Source organism: Camelina sativa, chromosome 11, assembly GCF_000633955.1.
Source record: "Camelina sativa cultivar DH55 chromosome 11, Cs, whole genome shotgun sequence".
Classification (NCBI taxonomy): Eukaryota; Viridiplantae; Streptophyta; class Magnoliopsida; order Brassicales; family Brassicaceae; genus Camelina; species Camelina sativa.
This window is the reverse complement of record NC_025695.1, coordinates 12,413,566-12,436,269: the sequence shown is the minus strand read 5'-3', so window position 1 is coordinate 12,436,269 and position 22,704 is coordinate 12,413,566. Positions and strand designations below refer to the sequence as shown.

The 22,704-nt window shown below is 35.1% G+C and overlaps 6 protein-coding genes across 6 annotated transcripts; all 6 read right to left on the bottom strand.

Moving 5' to 3' along the window:
• LOC104723049 (protein PHLOEM PROTEIN 2-LIKE A5-like) lies at positions 82–1,231 on the bottom strand. The gene is made up of 2 exons (XM_010441342.1): positions 609–1,231; positions 82–446 (listed from the first exon to the last, which is right to left on the bottom strand). The coding sequence occupies exons 1-2, from the start codon at positions 1,103–1,105 to the stop codon at positions 194–196; spliced, it is 750 nt and encodes a 249-aa protein (XP_010439644.1). The 5' UTR covers positions 1,106–1,231; the 3' UTR covers positions 82–193.
• Positions 2,616–3,841, bottom strand: LOC104723048 (vesicle-associated protein 1-4). The gene is made up of 2 exons (XM_010441341.1): positions 3,237–3,841; positions 2,616–2,972 (listed from the first exon to the last, which is right to left on the bottom strand). The coding sequence occupies exons 1-2, from the start codon at positions 3,734–3,736 to the stop codon at positions 2,720–2,722; spliced, it is 753 nt and encodes a 250-aa protein (XP_010439643.1). The 5' UTR covers positions 3,737–3,841; the 3' UTR covers positions 2,616–2,719.
• LOC109127267 (defensin-like protein 164) lies at positions 8,235–8,770 on the bottom strand. The gene is made up of 2 exons (XM_019231840.1): positions 8,719–8,770; positions 8,235–8,410 (listed from the first exon to the last, which is right to left on the bottom strand). The coding sequence occupies exons 1-2, from the start codon at positions 8,768–8,770 to the stop codon at positions 8,235–8,237; spliced, it is 228 nt and encodes a 75-aa protein (XP_019087385.1).
• LOC104723046 (aspartic proteinase oryzasin-1) lies at positions 14,372–16,244 on the bottom strand. The gene is made up of 6 exons (XM_010441340.2): positions 15,999–16,244; positions 15,621–15,866; positions 15,041–15,522; positions 14,826–14,945; positions 14,685–14,749; positions 14,372–14,605 (listed from the first exon to the last, which is right to left on the bottom strand). Exons 1-6 carry the CDS (start codon positions 16,066–16,068, stop codon positions 14,512–14,514), a joined length of 1,077 nt encoding a protein of 358 aa, XP_010439642.1. The 5' UTR covers positions 16,069–16,244; the 3' UTR covers positions 14,372–14,511.
• On the bottom strand, positions 16,895–18,038 carry LOC104727898. Its single transcript, XM_010446960.1, has 2 exons — positions 17,100–18,038; positions 16,895–16,975 (listed from the first exon to the last, which is right to left on the bottom strand). Exons 1-2 carry the CDS (start codon positions 18,036–18,038, stop codon positions 16,895–16,897), a joined length of 1,020 nt encoding a protein of 339 aa, XP_010445262.1.
• LOC104727897 (glutathione S-transferase T3-like) lies at positions 18,840–19,714 on the bottom strand. The gene is made up of 2 exons (XM_010446959.1): positions 19,639–19,714; positions 18,840–19,561 (listed from the first exon to the last, which is right to left on the bottom strand). The coding sequence occupies exons 1-2, from the start codon at positions 19,712–19,714 to the stop codon at positions 18,840–18,842; spliced, it is 798 nt and encodes a 265-aa protein (XP_010445261.1).

The window sequence follows — 22,704 nt, the reverse complement described above, 5'->3', positions numbered from 1 at the left end:
TACAAGCAGCTATAACTTTTTTTTTTTTTTTTTTTGTACCTTAGTTATTGAAATGATCATATGAGCGAGGGACTGAACGAGAAAAACATATATACACAACATAAAAGCATTAAAAAAAAAAAAAAGAGATCATTGATCGTTTGCAATATAGCGTACGTTGAGATTCACGTGTCATCTTTTCCACTTTAACCCATCAGCTCTGAATCAATCGGAGACTATGCCGAACGACAAACAACAAAAGAACAGCTAGATACCAACGTGGGCTAATGAAGAAACCCAAATCCGAGAAAACAGCTATAGGGATAAAGTAAAAACACAAAGCCGCAACCACTGAAGCGGAGAGAAGTTCTGCCAAAACTTCTTCTCCAATTGTTTGTTTTGCCGATATATATGGTATTTTTTTCTTAATGCCCTGAATGATCGCTTCCACAAGATCGCTATCGTTGCTGTCAACGAAGAGTAGAGCCAGTTAGAGATATTTCATAATGGAAGTGAGATGGTATCTTGGCTGATACATACAAAAGACATGGACCAATCCTTTCATTTTAGATTCGTTTTGAGTTATCTATGAAACTGAACAAGAAGACTTTCATTTACTTTTATCTTACCTATAGTATCCTGAAGTGAAACCAGGCTTTCTAGCAATAGACCTTAGACATCCCATGATGTGATGGGTCAATTGATGATTCTGCCTCCCTTGTGTCATCATCGTTTCCTCAAAACATTTCCCGAATCTTCCCTCCAAATTAATAACTTCTTCGATGTTCACTTTGTAGAAGATGGGGATCACCATGAGTTCCTCTTCGGTCACGCGCTCATGGATCTTGTTCAGCTCATTCAAGCACTGTTTTGACTCTGCGTATTTGTCAGAGAAGATCACAAGAGCGAGTTCCGATTTTTCGATCCTCCTGAAGAAAAGGTGGTCATGATGATGAGGGCCTCTCCTTTCCCATCGATCATCGCTATCTAAGAAAACGTTGACCCGTGCGTCTTTTAAGGCCTTCACGACATGGCTGACAAATCCTTTGCGCAGGTCGTCGTCGTTTCCTTGGAAACTGATAAATATCTGAGGGCGTGGTCGGCGTCGGAAAGCTGGCATCTTCATGGGACGTAAACGGAGTTTGGTACGTCAAAAAGAGGACAGCTAAATTTCATAAAATGATTGCTGACTAAATTTAGTGGCAACCTCTGCGACTGTAGTGGCAACCTTTGAAGTGGGATTCCATTTTCTCTTTACTATCCAGAATATTACAAAATGTTCATAATTTAAAAAAGTGACTTCACTATATATAACAAGGACGTGTTAAAACATAATTAAATACGAAATGTCATTCATATTATCAAATTTTATTGAGCAGGTGGGAATATGTTAGCCTTGTGAAGAAACCGTTTACTAAAACATGTAATAGATGGATCCTCTTGCTCTTACCATTATAACGCTGGAATTAATATATTCTTAAGAAGAAAGGTGATAATTTAATTAAAGAAAATATACATATTTATTACCAAACAGCCAATTTTCTTTTCGTATAACCTCACTCATATCTTTTAATCGATAGTCCAACTATAAACAGTGGTTGGAGATTCTTTAATTAAATCCCATAAAGAAGGCCATACATAAACCAAAAATAGAATAAAGGCAAAGGTAAAATATAATATCTTAGAAGTTAGAACATCATAATCAATATCGCAGTTGGTAACATAAAACCATTAGAAATATTTGGTTCAATCCACCTAGCGTTATCTCACGTCTCGTTTTCAGATCGTTGTTTGACCAAACCCAAAACGTAACCGATATATAGTTCTCCTTCTGTAATATCGGTTCTCCGTCGTCACCTTAACATGTTCTGATTTTTCTTTTCGGAAAATGGTTGGAAGGAGCGAATCCTTCACCAAGTGTTTGCAAGACCCTAGTGTCGCCGACAGTCCATCATTATTAACATTTTCTCATCCGGGAATTCTAGCCATATATATATATATATATATAATATGCACAATATGTTTGCATATCCTTCTATTTCGTGCGTATTAGTGCATGTATATATATATGTTAAAATATGTTGATGATATGTCGAATTTGTTCGTCATGAATTAGAGGTTTTAATTTACATGAAGTCAGAAGGCAACAACCATGGAACAGTTTAAACTACATGAACAATTAAAAGTTTACAAAATATATCATTCAGTCGACATTTTGATAAGGAAACAGTTACGAAGAATTTAAAATCATTTTTTATTAAATATATTACTAAAGTAAATGTCCGCATCTTTATTTTATTTTTGTTAAATGAGTCAACAACCATCCTTATTCCTTTACTAACTAGTCAACCTGAAAAACACAATAATGAAAAATCATGGGATCAAAATATTTCAAAACAAATTAACTTTTGCATATGAAATTGGAAAAAAAAGGAACCTATAATATGAAAAACAATATGAAATTAACCTAAAGACTAAAGAGTATATAGATGTATCAGAAACGCTGATACTGGAACAGTGCATCTTATCTATACTCATCAATGGAGCTGGTTGCTAATTATTATATATAGAAAATAACAACCAAAAAACAGAACGAAGTGTTCATATTTCAATGAAAATCATACAATTTACAGGGGCGATGCATATGGAACATAAAAGCAGAGAGAGACTAAAGCAAACACACATAGAGAGGAAGAGATATTGAGTACTCGGGACTGTTTAATTTTATGCTTTTTGGATATCAGCTCTCCAAGTAGAAGATAATCTTCCTGATGACAAACAACATCAGGACAAGTAAAAACCACTTTGGGCTGGCAAAGAAATTCAAATCAGTGAAAAGAGAAGGTATTAGATAATAACAGATGCAAGAAACAATTAAAGCAGAAAGAAGCTCTCTTGTAAACTCTCGCTCAAGTGCTTTGCTTGCTGGTGACTGATATGGTAGCTGTCTCTTTATTGCCTTAACAATCTCCTCCACAAGATCGTCATCAATACTGCAATCGAAAGAACCAAATGGTCCAAATCACTCTTATTTTTGTAAAACATGTGATGGTAGCTCAACTGGTCATCTATATATGTGCGCAAAGCATTTAAATTCTTAAAAAAAAAAAACAAAAGTTCCACTAACTACTACTAAGATGAAGGATCGTAGGAGCATTACGAAGGATAAATATAATTAAATCGGAGCTTGTAGAGATTTATAAAAAAAGGAAAAAAAAAGGAAAAAAAAAGGAAAAAAAAGGAAAAATGAATAGTACCTATGAACTTCTGAGGTGAAGCCGATCATACCCGCAATGAACATAACGGAGTTCATCCAACGGGGACCTAACGGATGATCCACGCCCACTCTTTTCTCCAAAGTTTCGACAAAACAGTCACCAAATTTTCCCTGGAGCATTTTCACGTCATTTGTGCTCACCCTATAGAAGACAGGGATCGCTACGAGACACCCTGCCCTTACTTGCTCAGCTATCTTCGTCACCTCGCGCAAGCACCACTCTGATTCTGCAAACCTTTCAGAGAAGATCACAAGTGCCACCTTTGAGTTTTCAATCCTCCTTAAGAGGAATCGGATGTCTCTCCCTCTCACCTCATGGCTATCTATGAAAACGTTGAACCCTGCCTCTTTTAAGGCCCTCACCACATGGCTGACAAAGCTGTTCCGTAATTCCTCCCCCCTAAAACTGATAAACAGTAGAGGGAGTGGTTTGCGTCTGAACTGATTCAAGAACGTTAATGGTCCAGCCTGCCTCTCCATGGGGTCTTGACACAGCTAGGGTTTGGTGTGTTTCTGCGAGATTGTTTGAAGAAGGATTGTGAGCCTCCAAAGTCTAAATTAGTTTTCTATAACACTTTCCTTTTTTTTTTTAAATGCATACTATTGCTGATGTGATTTAGAAAATATGTATCACCAACTGATATTTCTGGTAATATAAAACAAAGCTGGCCGTAGATACATGAAACAAAACAAAAATGTGTTGGCAGCATCCCTAGATTCAGACATTCAGGGACACTTATTGGTGTGAGTACTATGATAATTATTAATTCAAAACCAATTGATAAATGCATAGATTTTGGAAGTAAGTGCCCAGAGCGTTGAACACTCTGTTGATAAATAAAGTAATGCATTGCTTCCAAAAAAAAAAAACAAACAAACATGCTTTGCGGCCAACTACACTAATTGTAGCCTGTCAACTAAACCTATGAACATACAAACAAAAGATAAACATAAGACCAAAGTCAACATCTGAGTTGCTACCAAACCATTATGATATGCATTATTTGGAGACCAATCAACGTAAAGGCACCAAAGTTAATAACATATGACCAAAGCCATTATTTAATAAACCTTTGACATATTTTCACTAACACTATGAACCTTTAAAATGATTTCACTAACACTTTAAACCTTCAAACTAACTTTCCTATTTGTACACAAAAGACGACGGAACAATAATATCCGTCAACGTGAAATAGTTAAACTATGCTGGTTTGATTTAAATACTTGTCTAATTAATTTAATTTGATTTAATTATTTATGACGATTGATAAAAAAAATTAAAAATACATCAAAGAAAAAAAAAAATGAAGAATCAGAGGTAAGGTTAAAACATTTGACAATGTAAAATTGAAGACGACAATATATTTAGAAGATTCATTGGTTTCCAATGAGAAGTCAATCGATTTAAATTAGAATCCAGTAGAGATGCATTTATTAAAAGGATTAATAATATGAAGAGTAACGTCTTAAAAATTTGGTCTACAATGAAGATGAACACAAATTTATTTTTTATCTTTTTATTTATTTATATAAACTAAAACTAATTAAAATTTAAATTAAACCACCATGGTTTAACTATTTCGCCTTGACGGATATTATTATTCCATTATTTTTTATGTCGGTACAAAAATGAAAGTTAGTTTTAAAGTTTAAAGTGTTAGTAAAATTATTTTAAAGGTTTAAAGTATTAGTAAATTCATTTTAAAGGTTTATAGTGTTAGTGAAATTCTCTCGAGATTTAAAGTACTACTCAGTAACACACTTTGAAAGTTTAAAACATGATTTTCCCTTTAATAAATACAAATTTATCATTAAGGAAAATGTCGTTGTGGCCAGCATATCATCCTAAGTGAGATATGGATAGGTTATAATTGAGAGTGGAATACTAAATTTCACTGTAGATCAAGTTGTGTCATTTTAACTCTATGTAATCGTTTATTTGGTTCAGACTAAGATATAATTTACAATGTTTTTTAACTGAAAAAGAAAAGTAAGTATCTATATAAAGATTATTCTAAAGATTTTTTTTTAATCCATCATATATATATGGTTAGTCATTGTATGTATAAATCTCTTCTTGATGATCAATTTATCGACGATATCCCATTCATACTACCTAATTCAAAGATATTATAACGAGAATTTGTTATAAATACAATTTTTGAGATAATCCTTTTCAAAAATGTTTTCTTTTTATTTTTAACATTTTCATTTTTACCCATTTTTACATAATTACAATATGTTAAATTAATTTTTAAAATATTTTTTTTTAAGATTTGGGTTATCTATTTTATATTTAGGGTATAGTTTTTAGGAGGTACAACTTAGTATTTAGGATTTAGGATTTAAAATTTAATCATTTTATATATTAAAAAGGGGTATTATTGAACATGAACACCATGAAAGAAAATTTTTGAACAGAGATTTTAAAATGAGTGATTATTAGATTATGTAAAATTGTTATAGTTACTCGACAAACAATAAATATACGTTTGAATTTTAAAATACACAAAAATATATATTGCCATAAATTCTAACATTCTAGCAAAAGTTTTTTTTACCATGTTCACATATTTCACAGGTGAAATGTATTTTTACACGAATACGTTGATTTTTGAATTTCGTTAACTTTTTCATAATGGTTTTTTATGGTAATAATCTGTCATTTATAGAAAATATTAACAAACCGACTAACTCAAAATATTTAGATATCCTAATCAAAAATATTAAATCAATAAATTAGATTATCTTCAGAAAATTTAGCATAGAATCCAATTGTTACTAACATATAATAAAACTAAATAAATGAAGTTACAGAATAATTTGATATATGTTGACAACCCGAAAATACGACCCGAACCCGATCCGAAAAACCAGACCCGAATCCGTATCCGAAATTATAAAATACCGAATGGGTCTAGGATCTATTAAAATCGGATACCCGAACCCGATCGGGTATTATCCGATATCCGAACGGAATACCCGTAGTAATCGGAACATATATAAATATTACTCTTAAACCAATACAAAATAGTAACTAGTAGGATTTGAACCCATCACCATAAGTGATTCAGCATATGATGGGCTTTACGTGGATGTTTATGGATTTGGATCCATTAGATTTGTTAGCTTATTTTATTGATAATTATTTGATATTGGAAAGGACTAGGATTAGAATATTTAGTGTTTATATCTTTCCTTAGTTTTAGATTTGAGTTTATCATAAAAGGTGTATAAAAGGGATCAAATCCTCACATGTACGGGAGAATCGATTATTGAATAAACAAGTTTTACGAGAGCTTTGTGTAAAGCTTAGAGAGGAGGACTCTCAACCCTAACAACTTGTATTCAAGTCCTGCAAGGAGGACTTGCAAAACCATGTCGATATCGCTCCCGATCTCGACCCTATCCCTATTGCTTCTTCGTCAAGTTACGACGTTCTAAGCAAGATCCGTTCGTGAATCCCAGTTCTCCTGGAGATCTAGCGTTCTCGTTCGTTATTAAGCTTTCGCTCTCTGTCATTAAGCATTTAAAGGATACATTGTAACATTTTCCCATTTTAATCTTTATGACTAATACTAAAACCTCAAGTATTTATATCTTACTAAGTGCAACTTTTTTTTTTTGGAATTTTAGATATGAGAGAGTTTACTTCTTGTATTTTAAATTGTATTTTTTATTTCACACTCATGAATTCTGTCTACCAAAATATTGTTTTAACAAATTAAAAAATATAAAAAATGATAAATACAAAACAAATAGAACATTTTCAACAAGAAATATGTTTGCCATAGTTTTTCTTCACTTTTATCATCGGAGTCGAAAAGATTTGAATTCAGATTTGTTTGGAATTCGAATTGAATTCTAGAATTTTGCTAAGTTTAAGACGTAGTATTCAAAACCAAACTCAAATCTGAAATATATTTTGGGTAATCGGATACCCGAACCCGATCCGAACTCGATGGGTGTTTATCCGAACCCAATCCGAATATTAAAAATACCCGAATGGGTCTAGGACCCCTTTACCAAAAATATCCGAAAATCCGAAATACCCGATCCGAACCTGAACGGGTACCCAAACACCCACGCCTATATGTTGTTATGGTTACATAAAAAACATGCAAGATTGTTATGATTACATGATAAAACATAAGAAGATATGAATTTAATTTTTAAACCACACAAAAGATATGTTGCAATAAATAGTACAGATTTCAGCATGTGAAACGTATTTTTTACACGAAAGAAACACAAGTTTGAATAAATAAAAAATTTTAGTTACAAATAATATGTTTGACACAAACAAATATTAGTTCTAGGATAATAATTTTACTTATAATAATTTTGTTTAAATCGATTTATCGTGGACATAGTGCGAGTTGTTACCTAGTTACTATGGAATTAGGCTTCGTCACTCGTTTCTCGTCATATTTTTGGGTTCGAGTAGTGTGTAAAACCCGGTCGGGTTTAGTACCTTTGATATTACCCGAACCCGAAGAAAGAACCGAACTAAATGTAAAAATGCATCCAAAGGGATTTGAACCTTATACTTTGAGCATTTAAGGGTGCATCTTAAACCATTTTGCCCTATTAGTTTATTTGTCCTAATGTGAAACGTTAAATATGTATATATATATATCTGTGTTCTAAAATTTATAAAAAGATAAAAATTAGTTTTTTTTTCATGGTTTGTTTGAATTCGAGTATACCCAAATTACCTGAACCCGATCAAATAGTATAAAAACCCGAACGGGTTATATGTCTAAACCCGAAAACCTGAATGCGCAGGACTCGGTAAATCACATGAAGCTTGATTTTATTGTATAGTAAGATAGGAAATTTTTAAGGAGCATTTTTTTATTCATATGACAATATATCCTTCAGTTACATGGAATCAAAGTAATTAAGGTATTTAACATTAAAGTTTTTTGCTCTAGTTAAGAACATCACATACATGAGGAGTATATATGTCCAATTAAGCTTTGCAATTGTAATCACAAAAGCAAAGAACTTTGTTTCTGCTACAACTTGCAAATCCGGTCTTGAATAGTCGAAAGCACTCATTTATGCATGATTCAAGATCGCATGGGTGGCGAAGCGGAAAGGCCGAAGTACATGTTTTTAGCTTTGCACTTGAAAAGGCCAAGAAGCCTAAAACAAAAATAAATTGTGTTAAATACTTACAATTTTAAAGTAATATACAGTAGATGAAGTAATTGATATAGCATATGCTATCGCATTTTTTACCACGTAAATAAAGAAACCGAAAATCTTAATAACTAAATTAATATTAATAACTAAATTAATATTAATAACTAAATTAATATTATGTTACCAACATTGAAATTTTGGTATTAATGCAATTAAAATTGTTCAGTTTACTAGACACATCAACTAAAAACCAAAATTTAAATTTTTGTAACATAATGTTCTGTAACAAGGCATATACGAAATTTTACCTGTCAGAACAAACATGCAGATGAACATATACGAATACAGTAGTTTTGCCATGACTTCTGACACAATTAGAAGATTACGTTAGTCCACCAATTGTTTTTGTTTGGAGACTCCTTTGATATTGAAAGATGAGATATATAGATTATAGAGAAAGAATGTCTTCATATATCGTTATATAAGTGATAAGGACGTGAGAAACATAGAAAATAACTCCTTTTGGGCAACATATAAAACTATTGCGAAAAGAAGCAAAATAGTTAGTTGGCAGAAAACTATTTCCACAATAATTCATATGAAGGATGACAACTATGGTGAAACAAAAATTAGATTCCAAAAAAAGTGCATTATATGCAATATTTGGTACATATGGTCAACACATAATCTCTATATACTTATTTAACCAATATTGTTAAAATTTAACCCTAATGTGCCATATTACAAAAAATGCTATTACATTTTAATTAATTTAATAACTAACAAAAGAAAAACTTCTATTGATTATAAAATAATAAAATAATATTTTTTTAAATTATTTAATAAAATTATTTAATAGATTCTAGTTATTGTTTAAGAAATCTTAGGAAACAATAACAAATTATTCAAAATAATTATAACTAAGATTAAATATTTGAATATCAAAATCGTTTAATAATGACAAATATATCTAAATCGTTTAATAATCATTTAAACAATCTTACAAGATCTGTTTAATTATATTTACACACTGTCAACTTGAAGCGTTACTGACCAATTCTTAATCTAACTCAAAACCCTTACGAACACTAAGAACTTATTCGATTTGTTCTAAACAAAATTTCAAGCGGCCAAACAATATATTTGCATTATAAAAACCATTTGGGCTGCTAGAAACGAGAAAGCTATAAAGAGGATTGAACCCTTTCATCTTCGAAAACAGCTTGAAGCCAAATCGGGTAGCCGGAAGCCACATATGATTGAATCCGGCAATCACTTGTTACACTGTGCGCAATGAGATGAGCTCCTCTATTAGCTTTAGGTTTCTCTACTACCCCCTCCACTATCCAAAAAACCTCAAAATTCTTACCAGTTCCCCTGATTCATACGAGAAGGAAGGCCATGCTTTTGGTCTCATAACACATCTTTCCCACAAAGCATCTTCAAAGGCAAAAACAACCTTCCCACATCTGTGACTGACCATGCTTTCCATCGCCCATCGTGTAGCTAGAAAACTTGCCTGATCTTTACTTGTAACCCGTGTAAAAGCCGTACGACTGTGCAGAACCACCGTACCTTTATCATCTCTCAATACCCATGAACCACCTGCGAGTTGGTTTCTTCTAGACCATGAGCTCCCCACATTACATTTGAGCCAAGCCGTTGGAGGGGCCTCCCAAATATCCTTGGTCCTCGGAGTACTCGGAACCGTGGTTCTCAAATCTGTTACTCGTGTTTCTTCCGCGGACCTATTCGACGTCCTCTCTTTCCCGTTTGAATCCAATCTTTGAGCAACAAACCACTCATCCACATCCTCCCTGATTTTTTTGCACTGATTGAAGGGGTGAAAAACATTTACCTTCAAAGAAAGAGATATTCCTATTTTTCCAAATTCTCCACATGATCCACGGGAAACTCTTTCTTAGTAATACATGCCATTGATTATTGCCTCTGTTTACCAGGAGATGGTGCATATTCGAAAACACTGATCCTCTATCAAAACCATGCTCAGGCGAAGGATAGTCTGAACAAGCCCATACCTGTCTAGCTACCACACACTCGAACAGAACATGGTTGATTGATTCGCCCTCTTGACCACACATATGACACCGCTCATCGAGATTCAAACCCCTTTGGTTCAGTTTGGATATGACAGGCAATGCTCCACTCAACACTTTCCAGAGAAAAGTTTTGAGCTTAGGGTCTGTTTGAAGCTTCCAAACCTGTGCTTTAAGCAGGTTAATCGAAGGCTGAATATCCGCTTCTTGATAGACCATTTTCTTATTGATTTTTCCTGCTAACCAATAGGATGACATTACTGTAAAATCACCACTCTTGTTATATCTCCATACTATAAAGTTCTCCTTGTTCATCACTGGTCTATGTTTTTTAATCCTCTGAATATCCATTGGAAGGAAATGATACTCCAACTTATGATCGTCCCAGTCTCTTTGCTGAAAATCAATGAGGTCCCTCACTCTAAGATTTATGTCAATCAAAGAGTTCTTTATCCAAGGTGGTCTCATGATCTCGTCTTCCACCCACGGATCCATCCACACTTTTAAGGATTCGCCATTGCCTACTCTGATTTGTAGACCTTTTTTAAGAAGATCTCTCCCAAAGATCATGCTTCTCCAACCATAGGAGGGTCTTTTTCCCAACCCCGCTTCCAGGAGAGAAGAGTTGGGATAGTATCTCGACTTTAAAACCTTGGCAAAAAGACTATCCGGAAACTGGATCAACCTCCATGCCTGCTTTGCTAAGATTGCTTGATTAAACAAACCTATATCGCGGAAACCCATTCCACCTAACTCTTTTGGCAAACAAAGCTTCTCCCAACTTATCCAGTGAATTTTCCTATGTCCTTCACTATAACTCCACCAATAGTTGGCCATCGCACTTGACAGATTAGCACACGTAGACTGAGGTAATTTAAAACAGGACATGGGGAAAACTGGCATTGCCATTGCCACTGATTTGATCAACACTTCCTTACCTCCCATTGACAGTGTTTTTGCATGCCATCTCGACACTTTAGCATTTAATCTGTCTTTGATATAGCTCAACATTTCCACTTTTGATCCACTAAAACACCCAGGAAGACCTAAGTATTTCCCTGCACCACCTTCGTTTCTTATCCCCAGTTTGTTTTTAACCTCCCACTTGTCTGATTTGGATACCTTTACTCCAAAAGAGATTGAGGACTTTGCTTGGTTTAGAACTTGTCCAGTAGCTTTCCCTAAGCTGTAAGGATAGCTAAGAGCACCGCTGCTTGATCCACATTAGCTTTGCACATAAAAGAGGCTATCATCCGCAAAAAGGAGATGATGAATAGCCGACCCTTGTTCATATAATTGAATGCCTTCCATTTTTCCGTCTGCTTGAGCTAAGTTCAGAAGATGAGAGAGACCTTCAGTACACAACACAAACAGGCACGGAGATAAAGGGTCCCCTTGTCTCAGTCCTCTTTGCGGTTTTATCAGACCGTGAGGTTGGACATTAATCAAAACTGAAAAAGTAACAGTTGACACATAAAACATCACCCATTCCACCCATGTTGTGTGGAAGCCCAATGCTAACAGAAGAGATCGCAGGTAGCCCCAATCAACTCTATCATAAGCTTTTGACATGTCCGTCTTTATAGCCATATGATTCGTGGACACCTTTGGAATAGTATGAAGACTGTGAACTAACTCATGCGCCACCAGAATATTGTCAGAGATGAGTCTTTCAGGAACAAAGGCGGTTTGGGTCTCTGACACAATCAGTTGTAGTCTTTTAACCATGATTTTAGATACCATCTTATACAGCACAGAACAAAGACTTACTGGTCTTAAATCCTTCATCAGGGACGGATGAGGTATCTTTGGTAACAAACAGAGATGCGTATAATTCCAATCCTCCGGGAAAGATCCACTTTCAAAAAACCCCTTAACTTCTTCTACTACTTGATCTCCCACAATCTCCCAATAGTGTTGGAAAAACATAGCTGACATCCCATCATGACCAGGCGCCTTGGCTGGATTGATGGAAAACAAAGCTTCTTTTATTTCCTCTTTTGTTACCATTCGAATCAACTGCTCATTCATCCCACCCGATACCCTCGTAGACATACCCGAAAACCAGCTTGCAAAGGTATCCGGATTTGATGAAGTAAATAACTTTTGAAAGTAGTCGGTTGTAATCTCACCTTTTGTTGATTCAGACTTCTGTTCCATTCCATTCTCATCGATTAAGAAATCGATTCTCAATCTTGACCGGTTCTCCTTAACATACGCATGGAAAAATTTTGAATTTCTATTTCCGCTTTTTAACCACTTGAATCTGCTCCTTTGTCGCGTGAACTCTTATTCTTCCCTGTAAGCTTCAGCAAGCTCCCTTTCAAGATTGAAAATCAAATCCCTCCTTGGATAAGAAGAAGATTGCTCTCTCTCCAGAGCATTTTCAATCCTATGAATTTCCTCTTTAGTATTTAGGGGATTGTTTCTTTTCCAGATACTGAGCGCTCTCCTGCAAGAACGGATTCTCCCTGAAATCTTCAGAACATTTCCATCAACCCTTTCTCCCCAGGCTTGAGTTATTACATCAGCCACCCTTGGCTTCGATAGCAATCTTCTATATAATCTGAAGAGCCCATGAAAACCTTCATTTGATCCCAAAATCTGTACCAGAACCGGTCTATGGTCTGAACCTCTCATCTCTAAAAAAGATTGGTTTGAGTCTGGGAACCGGTTGAACCATTCTTTGTTTCCAAAAGCCCTGTCCAAGCGACTTTGTATCCACAGGTCATACCTTTTACCAGCCCACGTAAAACCATTTCCTTTACTTGATAGTTCCAACATTTCGCATACATCAATCATCTCAACAAAAGGTTTGAAAAGCGAATCACACCTTCTAGGACCACCCAACTTTTCACCATTATGCAAAATATCGTTGAAATCCCCGATGATACACCAGTTCTCTTTACGCACCACTCCTATTCTACTTAACCTTTCCCAGTTTTCCTTTCTTTTCTTAAAAACTGGGTCACCATATACAAGACACATAAAAGGATCTCACACCAAACTGAACCTGCAAGTCCATTAGATTCTTATCCGCATATTTCAAATCCACCTTCACCCCGCTTTTAATGAACAAAGCCAATCCACCACTTTTACCGATAGGTTCCACAGTGTACACACTTTCAAATCCTAGCGAAACATGTTAGTCAACTAAAACATCTCTTCCATACATCGTCTCCATCAAAAACAGCATCTCGGGGAAATGTATTTTACACAAATCCTCAAGACGATGAATTGTCAAGTCTTGAGACCGTCCTAAGCCTTGACAATTCCAACTGAGGATGCTCATTGCGCTTTGGGCAATATCTCATTCGGGATCACCTCTAAGGGATTCAGCTTGGTTTGTTTTGCAGCGCTTGGACCCTCATCCTCTGCTTTACGTTTCTCCTTTTCACCAACAGTATAACCGGGCTTCCTTATCTGAGAACTTTCAGCCCTCAAAGTCCCCAATGGTTTGGCTTTTCTTGTGCTCTTTGATGGTCTTTTCCTTGCCTTTAATTGCTTTGGCTTAATTCCGGAAGATCAATCGCACAGTTCTGACAATCACTTCTCGGAAGGTCATCCATCTTGAAACTACTCCAGCTCAAGCATACTTAGTTAACTCTAGAGTTCTCTCAGAACTTTTGAATAAAAGAATAAGTGCACTTTGGTGACATAAGTTGTCAAATCAATTTCTTTAAATCTTTTTGCAAACCGGAATGTCACATGGATGCAAGCTCTGTTTTACGTTGACGTCAAAAACCTAGACAAAAGTCTCCATGTAATTTTTGTTCTCATACGATAGACATTTTATTGCTTTCAAGTTTTATATAAAAATCATTTTCATTGAGATATTATTAACAATATATAAGAATTTCAAGATCAGTTTTACGTACTTAGTTAACGAAAAAAAGAAAGAAAATTATAATAAAAGACCATTATACTTTGACATTAATTAGTGTCATATGATCATTTGACATTAAATAGTGTTCTTTTTATTATGATCAATCAGTACATATCAGAAACATTCATAAACCCTTAGGCCTTAGTTCTAGTAAGAATCTAAACCGACTTAGCAAAGCCAATTCTCACAATTGGTAGTTTCTCGTAGTCATACACCGTATGAAAGGCTCGTATGAATGGCATCCCAAGTATCCTACACAACCAAACCACAATCAGTCAAAAGATTTTTTATTTGTTTAAAACCAAAAATTTTGAATTAAAAAAAAACTTACCAGAAATTATTCTTGTATCCCTTGAATCTACTTGTGCAGACATTTTTTGTAACCTTACGTATATACTGAGAAACCATAGTAAAGACATCAGAGAAAAGAAACTAAACGGAGGAAAAGAAAATATCGGTTCAATCAACTTACATCAAGTGGACTGACTGAGTAACTCCTTCCTTCTATTGTAAAGGTCACATCAGGCAGCTTCTCATAATTTGAGCAATTTGGTGCTGCATCGATTCTCCCATTAATGTCCTTGATCATATCCTGTAATTAAATTACGTCAACATAATTAACAAATATTGATCGTGAGACAATTAATAAAAAAACTCTTTCAAATTTAGGGTTTTTGTTTGTTTTACCGGTGGACCAAGAATGTTTGTAGTGCCCGAGTCAACAAACACATGGCAGCCTGTAGAGCATTTATTAGTGTCTATGGTACCGACGAATATGTTGTTCATTTTGAAGAAGTGTCCAACCTCGTCCACGGTGACATAAACGTGCTCTCCCGTATAATGAGCTGGGTTTGTGCCTCCGAACATTATCTCTCCTCCTGCTCCAACGTCATTAGACCTCCCATACCATATGGAGAAAATTTTCTTATCAATCTTGTCTTGTTGCATCATCGAATCCCAGACAGGAGTAGTTTCTGTCGTAGAAATTTGATGACTCCCAAGTCCCAATATACCATCAAAGGATGAGTTTCGAAGTGGGTCACCTTCCGGAGAAGAACGAGCCTCTGTAAAGTACTGATCTGCTATTGTAATTCCACCAACATCGACACTGTCAATGCTTAGAAAGCCTGTGAGAGAACCTGTCCCGTACTCGAGGGTTACATTTGTTCCTAGTATATATATACACAAATATGTTAGATCAAGAGATTTTTCATTATACTATATGGTTTATATATAAACAAACTAAAAAGCAGATTTGAGAATGTACCATTTGGTTTGTAAGTACTTGATTTTTGCGACTTGTAAAGATTGTGAGGCTTCTTGCCCTGCCAATTTCCAGATGGTACCCAAAGATCGCTGCTTCCGGTATCAAACACGACTGTGAAACGTTGCCCCGGTGTACCAATTGTTATTTCTCCGTAATAGATATCTCCGTGAGAAGTCTTCATCCCCACTCCGTGTTTGTTGAATGAAGTATTACCCATCGTCAAACCGATTCTGACTATCCCTTCCACTGAAAAATTAAAGAGAGTTAGGTATAAAAAAGTGTATCAACAAAATGGAATATAGTATGTAAAGATCTAACAACACTATAGTGTGAAGAATTAACTACTTTATAAAAAAAAGGATCTAGCTAATTAATGACCTGCGTATGACTGGAGGAGGAAGAGACAGAAAGATGCAATAAGGACTCTTTTAGATTTTAAGCTATTCATCTCTCGTTTGTTTTTTCTTTTTGATTTTCTTTTGATTTTTGCTATCTGTTTAAGTTCAACTCAATGCATCTTATCATATAGAACTAGTTGGAAGGAGAGAGAACTTTGAGTAGTTGAGAACTTGAGAGCATTAAACACTAAGAAAATAAACCCAAATGTTCTTCTATTCTTTTTGAAATGGAGTTATTGTTCACATGCTTATTGCATTATTTAACTATGTGAACACAAGTATAATATAAAAATTAGGGAATGATAGTATAACAAGAATTACTAAGTACTTTGTGTCGGCTAGAGACGGATGATTCATATTTTAATTCTGTTAACTAAAATCACACGCCAAGGTGAGTGTTTTTGTCACGCAAAATATATACCATCGTTGCAATAGATCTAATCAAAGATTATACAGTTTATCATGTTAAACCATCTCCATTCAAGTAACCCACTTGGTTACTCAAATCTTAATTAATTATAAAATTAATACTAAACTAATTAAAGCAACTCACTTAGTAACTTAAACAAAATCAATCCTCCACTAGAGAAACTCACTTAGGTTGCTCAATCATTTAAATAATAATTTTTTACATAAAATATAAAACAATAAAATATTACAAATTTAGAAATATTAAACAAAAATTTAAAATAAGAAATATTAAACATATTATACATAATTCGGAAGAATATTTATTGATGGGTTGCACCAAAATTTTGCCAAATATGCTCAATCAAGTCTTTTTTCAAACGACCATGCATTTGTGAATCATGAACGTCATTTCGAATGCCCATCAAATTATGTAGATTTGTTTGTCTATCTGTAGAATACGATAGATCAACATGAGAAGTTCTGCTTCCTTCGCCGTGATGGAACTCCGTTGGATAGTAGAAATGTATTCATGTCGTTCGTCTTCCACTATCATGTTATGCAGGATAATACATGCTCTCATTATTTTTTCTATTTTTCCTTTATCCCAAAAAAGTGCGGGATTCTTCACGATTGCAAATCGACCTTGCAAGACTCCAAAGGCACGCTCTACATCTTTACGGCATGCTTCTTGACATTGAGCAAAGAGTTTAGCTTTTCGACCACGTGGTAGTGTAATTGATTGGATGAAAGTTGCCCATTTGGGATAAATACCGTCAGTGAGGTAGTACGCCATTTCGTATTGATGTCCATTGACAACGTATGAAACTCTTGGAGCTCGGCCCTCTAAGATATCATCAAACACCGGTGAGCGGTCCAAATCATTGATATCATTTAACGTACCCGGTGGTCCGAAAAATGCGTGCCAAATCCATAAATCTTGGGATACCAGTGCCTCTAGTACGATTGTCGGTTTTCCAGATCCACGTGAATATTGTTCTTTCCATGCAATTGGACAATTCTTCCACTCCCAATGCATACAATCTATGCTCCCCACCATTCTGGGGAAACCGCGTTGTTCTCCAATATTCAGTAATCTTTGGAGGTCTTCCGTTTTAGGTCTTCTGAGATAAATGTCTCCAAATAGATGGATAACTCCTTCTACAAATTTTTCAAGGCATTTGTGTGCGGTTGTTTCAGCTAGTCGTAAATATTCATCCACCGCATCTGCCGAACATTCATATGCCATCATATGTATAGCTGCTGAACATTTTTGAAGTGCAGAAAGACCGAGCCTTCCAGTAGCATCTCGTCTTTGTTTGAAGTACGGGACTCCATTCTCAATAGTACTGACTATGCGTTCGAATAATGGTTTGTTCATTCTAAAGCGACGGTGGAACATAGCAGGAGTGTAAGTCGGATTCTCACCAAAATAATCATTCCATTGCCAAGTGTGGCCTTCTTCGCGGTCTCTATTTATGTGCACTCGTCGGAATATTGGAGCTGGTGGTTCTTCCTCTTGAGTGCAGTTGTACTGAATCCCTTCCACTATACTATCAACTTCCTCCTCTACGATTTGATCAACCTCATGATCAGAACTCCAATTAGACATTATTAGTCAAATTGGTTTAGTTGTGAGGCTTATTGGAAGTTGGGTTTTTTTTATTAAGGTTTATGGAAACCTGTTAGTTTGGTAATGGAAATATTTAACAAGAAGAAATGAGAAGAAGAAATGAGAACAAGAAGTGAGAACAAGAATTGAGATGAAGTAATGATAAGATAAATGATCAGGATGATAAGATAAATGTTTCTTATGTTTTAGGGAGGAACAAATGAAAAGAAGAATTGATCAGAAGCGCAAATGAAATTGAACATGAACCTTCAATATATAGACCTTCCAAACACAATCAATACCCATTCACGGGTTACAAAAACAAATACAACAACCCAAAACACATTCACGGGTTGCAAACAGTCCATTCAACAAACAAAAGCCGACCACACTTAAACAAAAGAGACACCCGTGGATGGCACTAAAAAACAACCAACACATTCACGGTTCCAAACAGAACACATCAATACAAAAAAAGACAGCTTCCATTCGCTTGACTACCAACGTGTTTCACTTTAGATGGCAACGAGACAGCTTCATATGTCATCCCAAAACCTGAAACAAAAGAAGAACACAAGTTAAACAATAGTTTAACAAGACTTAAACGATAGTTAAACAAAAGAAGAACACAAGTTAAACACAAGTTAAACAATAGTTAACCAAGACTTAAACGGGTGTTAGTTCTTAAACCTAAATGTTTGTCAACATTTGATCAACAAGTTTGTCTCTAACTAGGACTTCAGGAGGTGTTAGTTCACCCTTATTAAGCAGGCTGTCTAGCAATCTCATTTTGTCGTACCTCTATTTAGCCGCCTGTTCTTGATCCTTCATTGCTATTATCTTATCCAACTTACTGACAGAACCATCATCCACATCAATACTAACTGCAGGTTTCTTTCCTTTTTTCTTGGCAGCTTTAACCCCCAGAGGCCTCATCTCGTCTCCACCAATGCTCGAAGGAGCTGAGAAATCTCCTTTAGAAGCAAGCTTAGTACGCTTATTGCTACATTCTTCATGTCGTTCTGTGATCCGTTTCTGATCATTCTTCAGTTCTCTCCAACAATGTCCAAGCATAAACGGCTTCTTCATGTCATTCTTGTAAAACTCATACGCCATGCTCACAACATCATCTTCTGATTGTCCACTCTTCCTTCTTGTACTCGCTTGTGAGTAACACCCAACAAACTTGTTGACTTGGTGTTTTATCTTACTCCACCTTGCCTTACATTGTGAAGGCCCTCTTGCGTTTGAAGTAGCATCTCCATCATGAGCTTTGTAATAGTCTGCAACCCTCTTCCAGAAACTTTGTAGTCGCTGGTCGTTGCTCACCACTGGATCTTTGCTTGTGTTTAACCAAGCGCTTATGAGATGAACATCCTCCTCTGCACTCCACCGCTTCCTACTTCCTGTGTCTCCGTCTTCATCAATCTCATCTGCTGTAACCTCGATACAATCTTCAGATTCAGATGTAGGGGTTATGTTAAGAGGCTGAGAAGAGAACCCAGGGCTAAAGTTTTTGAAGGCTGAGAAGAGAATTGATTAGTAAACTGAATAGGCTGAGAGGATTGGGTGGAAATAGGAGGAATAGGATTATCAGAACAGTTGGAGTCTTTTTGAGAATTCAAAAGATCAACAAAATTTTGATCCCAAAAACGATAAGGGTTTCTAGGATCCATTGCTTGTGTTAGTGTAAGCTGAGAGTTTAGGTTTGTGAAAGCTGAGAGTTTAGGTTTGTGAAAACGAAAGGGTTTGGAGAGATAAACGTTAAGAGTTTGGGTTAGTGTTTAACAATGGTCGTTTATATTGACCTCAAGGTTTATGTGAGCTTTAATACTAAAGGTTAGACAAAGAGAATAAAGGTTTATTTAGCTAAAGACTAATGAGTGTTTTAGTACTAAAGAGATATACTTTTCAGTATATCTCTATGAATAGACCGATTGAAACACTTTTCAGTAAATCTTCTTGGGTAAAAGTTTTCAAAAAGCTGATCTTTAAAGTCAATACTAAATTCAAACTCAATCATATAGGTTTTGGAAAATTTTACACACAAACTCAAACTCAACCACATGATCAAACAGCATAACAACACAAGGATTAAATTTAAGACACACACGGTTTTGGAAAATTTTAAACCCTTGAGCAAATTTTTAAACACACAGGTTCATCACTTATCAAATACAAAAACACACGGTTTGATGTTCAATTATTTTTACCGAACATCAAACATTCTCATCATCAAATACAAACATAACACATCAGAACAAAGACAAACATAACACTTCAATCCTTCTTAGAATCTATAACACGTAGACAAATATAACACTTAAACAATATAAAAAGCTACACATTCATCACAAACACAAACTCAAACAAAACCAAACAACAACAATGAAAGCTAGAGTAGCATACCTTTACAAGTAAGAGAATCCAATCGTGTGTCCACTTCACCTTAACCAATCTTCACCATTTATCAGCTACACACAGTTTATGAAGCACCTTGCACAAAACATGACAACCGGATCAACATTGATCACACAATTACTTATACAAGACATAAACTAAAACATTGTACTCCTAATATTGAGAACAACACAAGGATTCAATCAACAATCTATAACAAAACAGACAAACATAAGATAACAAGAACATAAAAATGTACTAATTCTTGAAAAAACTATCAGACAATAACTCGATTAAAACATAAACCCAATCACCCTCCAAAAAAATTCTCAAAACCGATTGAACATCAAACTAATCTCCTAATCTACGCCTAATAAGTCAAATCGAAATAAAACATTTACCAATCTAACAATCAATCAATTAATCTGCAACCCTAATTATTATAGACAACAAAAGATTAATTTCAAATACATGCAATAAATCATAAAGGAGAAGACGAACCTTCTATCTCCGATTTGGTAGCCAATGGACCTCACCGTTCCCTGTAGGCTACCAGAAGAATCCTCCGCCGTTGTTGGTAGCCGTGAGAACCGAACCGTCAACTCTCACGATTGAGCCGATCTGGAAGCCATCGCCTCCGGGTGACCAACTATCCTCCAATATAAGTCGGAAAAATCAAAGACTTAAACGGAAATCTATTGATTTTTCCGATTCGAGATGAATCGCCTCTTCAATCGTTTGTCTTCTGCGAGAGAGGAGAGAGAAAGACAGTCGGAAGAAAGAGAGAAGAAATGGGAAAGAAAAAAAAACATTTTATATTTTCGCTCTAATCTACCACAGGATGCCATGTAGCGTTCTTAACATGTTGCTAAAATTACTTTCCACAACAGTGATCCTCACCTTCGTGGACCGAGAATTGGATTGTTTAATATTATTTTGGGACCAAAAACATGAGTACCCATGAAAATACCCATGAGTGGAGATGCTCTTATGAAGAAGTCGTGTTCTTTATTACCTTCGGTGATAGGGTACTCTTCATATTAAATAAGTTGTCCCATTATGGCATTATTACATCATCAATAATGTCGATAATATTAAGTAGTGACAACTGACAACACGGACTTTTCAAGATATTTTTTGCTTTTATCACTAAGAAAAATATATATTTGAATCTACTCCACCTACCTGTATTTGCAGGACTGTTTGTTTTTTTCCGAATGTAAGAAGCTCATAAGATCGGATAAAGGCTGAAGCCGTATTTATCCATGAATATGCACTGTAGCTTATCAAATCAATTAAAAGCTCTGAACAAAGTTTTATGTACTATATATCAACTAATATGCACGATAGCTTATACATAATGCACGTCGTGCATATCACATGGCCTGAGGATTTCACTTAGTTCTTATAGCCAATACGGATCCAGTAAATCTTTTGTGTGTTTGTGCGAGTGATATGTTACCAACGTACAGCCAAGGCATTATTTGTATCTTTGTTTGATCCCTTTGTTATTTATTGAGCTTTTGTTTGTTTGTTTTTTTTTTTTTTTTGAAATTTAAAAATAAATTGAAAATAACTTTTGTTTGTTTTTGCTACCAGATAACCTAGGTTTCAGCCTTTCAGAATCTTTGTAAAAAATCGTTCGTAGCTAAAGAATACCACCAAATCAAGGAACAATAATTTTTTTTAACAACTATATAATATATAAGGTTAAAAATTCTTGATAACATGACTATGTTTAATTTTTTACAATTTTTTTTCTTTTAAGGAAGAGTAACAAAAGTATGTTTTTAAGGAAAACAAAGAACAAGAAACTTTGAATATGTCTACGACAAAAGTCTCCGGTCATCACTCTCACCTATCTCCGGTCATGACTCTTTCTTTACCCTAAACATCAAAAATCTCCGCTCATTTATGGTTAGATGGTGTTTTTTTTTTGTTGCTGTGGACTGTGGTATGTGCTGAAGTGTGATTTTGATAACGAGTCTTTAACTTAAACCAGCACCAAAAGACAAAACAGAATCAGCCAATAAAGAAAAAAAAACAAAACTAGTCACTGTTTTAATTTGAATTGGGCATTTTACTAAACTCTAGAAAGGTCCAGCCACCGTCAAGAGGGATCTTGAAATTAAGAGAAAAAAAAAGTACGTAAAAAAAAAAAAACAGAGAAATAGAATACTTGACAGTCGAAACAATATATAAAACTATTTTTTTAAATAAATAATGCGTGATGCATATACTGTATATAATACACATGTGCGTTTAT

Bases quoted from the DNA above. Each gene is read 5' to 3' on its own strand.
- LOC104723049 (XM_010441342.1), bottom strand. From the start codon at position 1,105: ATGAAGATGCCAGCTTTCCGACGCCGACCACGCCCTCAGATATTTATC. The intron at 447-608 runs GTAAGATAAAAG...CTTCGTTGACAG, and splicing joins TTCACTTCAGGATACTATAG to CAACGATAGCGATCTTGTGG.
- LOC104723048 (XM_010441341.1), bottom strand. From the start codon at position 3,736: ATGGAGAGGCAGGCTGGACCATTAACGTTCTTGAATCAGTTCAGACGC. The intron at 2,973-3,236 runs GTACTATTCATT...TTTCGATTGCAG, and splicing joins TTCACCTCAGAAGTTCATAG to TATTGATGACGATCTTGTGG.
- LOC109127267 (XM_019231840.1), bottom strand. From the start codon at position 8,770: ATGGCAAAACTACTGTATTCGTATATGTTCATCTGCATGTTTGTTCTG. The intron at 8,411-8,718 runs GTAAAATTTCGT...TTTTTGTTTTAG, and splicing joins CTGCATGTTTGTTCTGACAG to GCTTCTTGGCCTTTTCAAGT.
- LOC104723046 (XM_010441340.2), bottom strand. From the start codon at position 16,068: ATGAATAGCTTAAAATCTAAAAGAGTCCTTATTGCATCTTTCTGTCTC. The intron at 15,867-15,998 runs GTCATTAATTAG...TTAATTTTTCAG, and splicing joins CCTCCTCCAGTCATACGCAG to TGGAAGGGATAGTCAGAATC. The intron at 14,750-14,825 runs GTAAGTTGATTG...ATGGTTTCTCAG, and splicing joins ACTCAGTCAGTCCACTTGAT to TATATACGTAAGGTTACAAA.
- LOC104727898 (XM_010446960.1), bottom strand. From the start codon at position 18,038: ATGTCTAATTGGAGTTCTGATCATGAGGTTGATCAAATCGTAGAGGAG. The intron at 16,976-17,099 runs GTAGAGCGTGCC...ATAACATGATAG, and splicing joins AAGAAGCATGCCGTAAAGAT to TGGAAGACGAACGACATGAA.
- LOC104727897 (XM_010446959.1), bottom strand. From the start codon at position 19,714: ATGGATCCTAGAAACCCTTATCGTTTTTGGGATCAAAATTTTGTTGAT. The intron at 19,562-19,638 runs GTTCTGATAATC...TTCTCTTCTCAG, and splicing joins TTCTCAAAAAGACTCCAACT to CCTTCAAAAACTTTAGCCCT.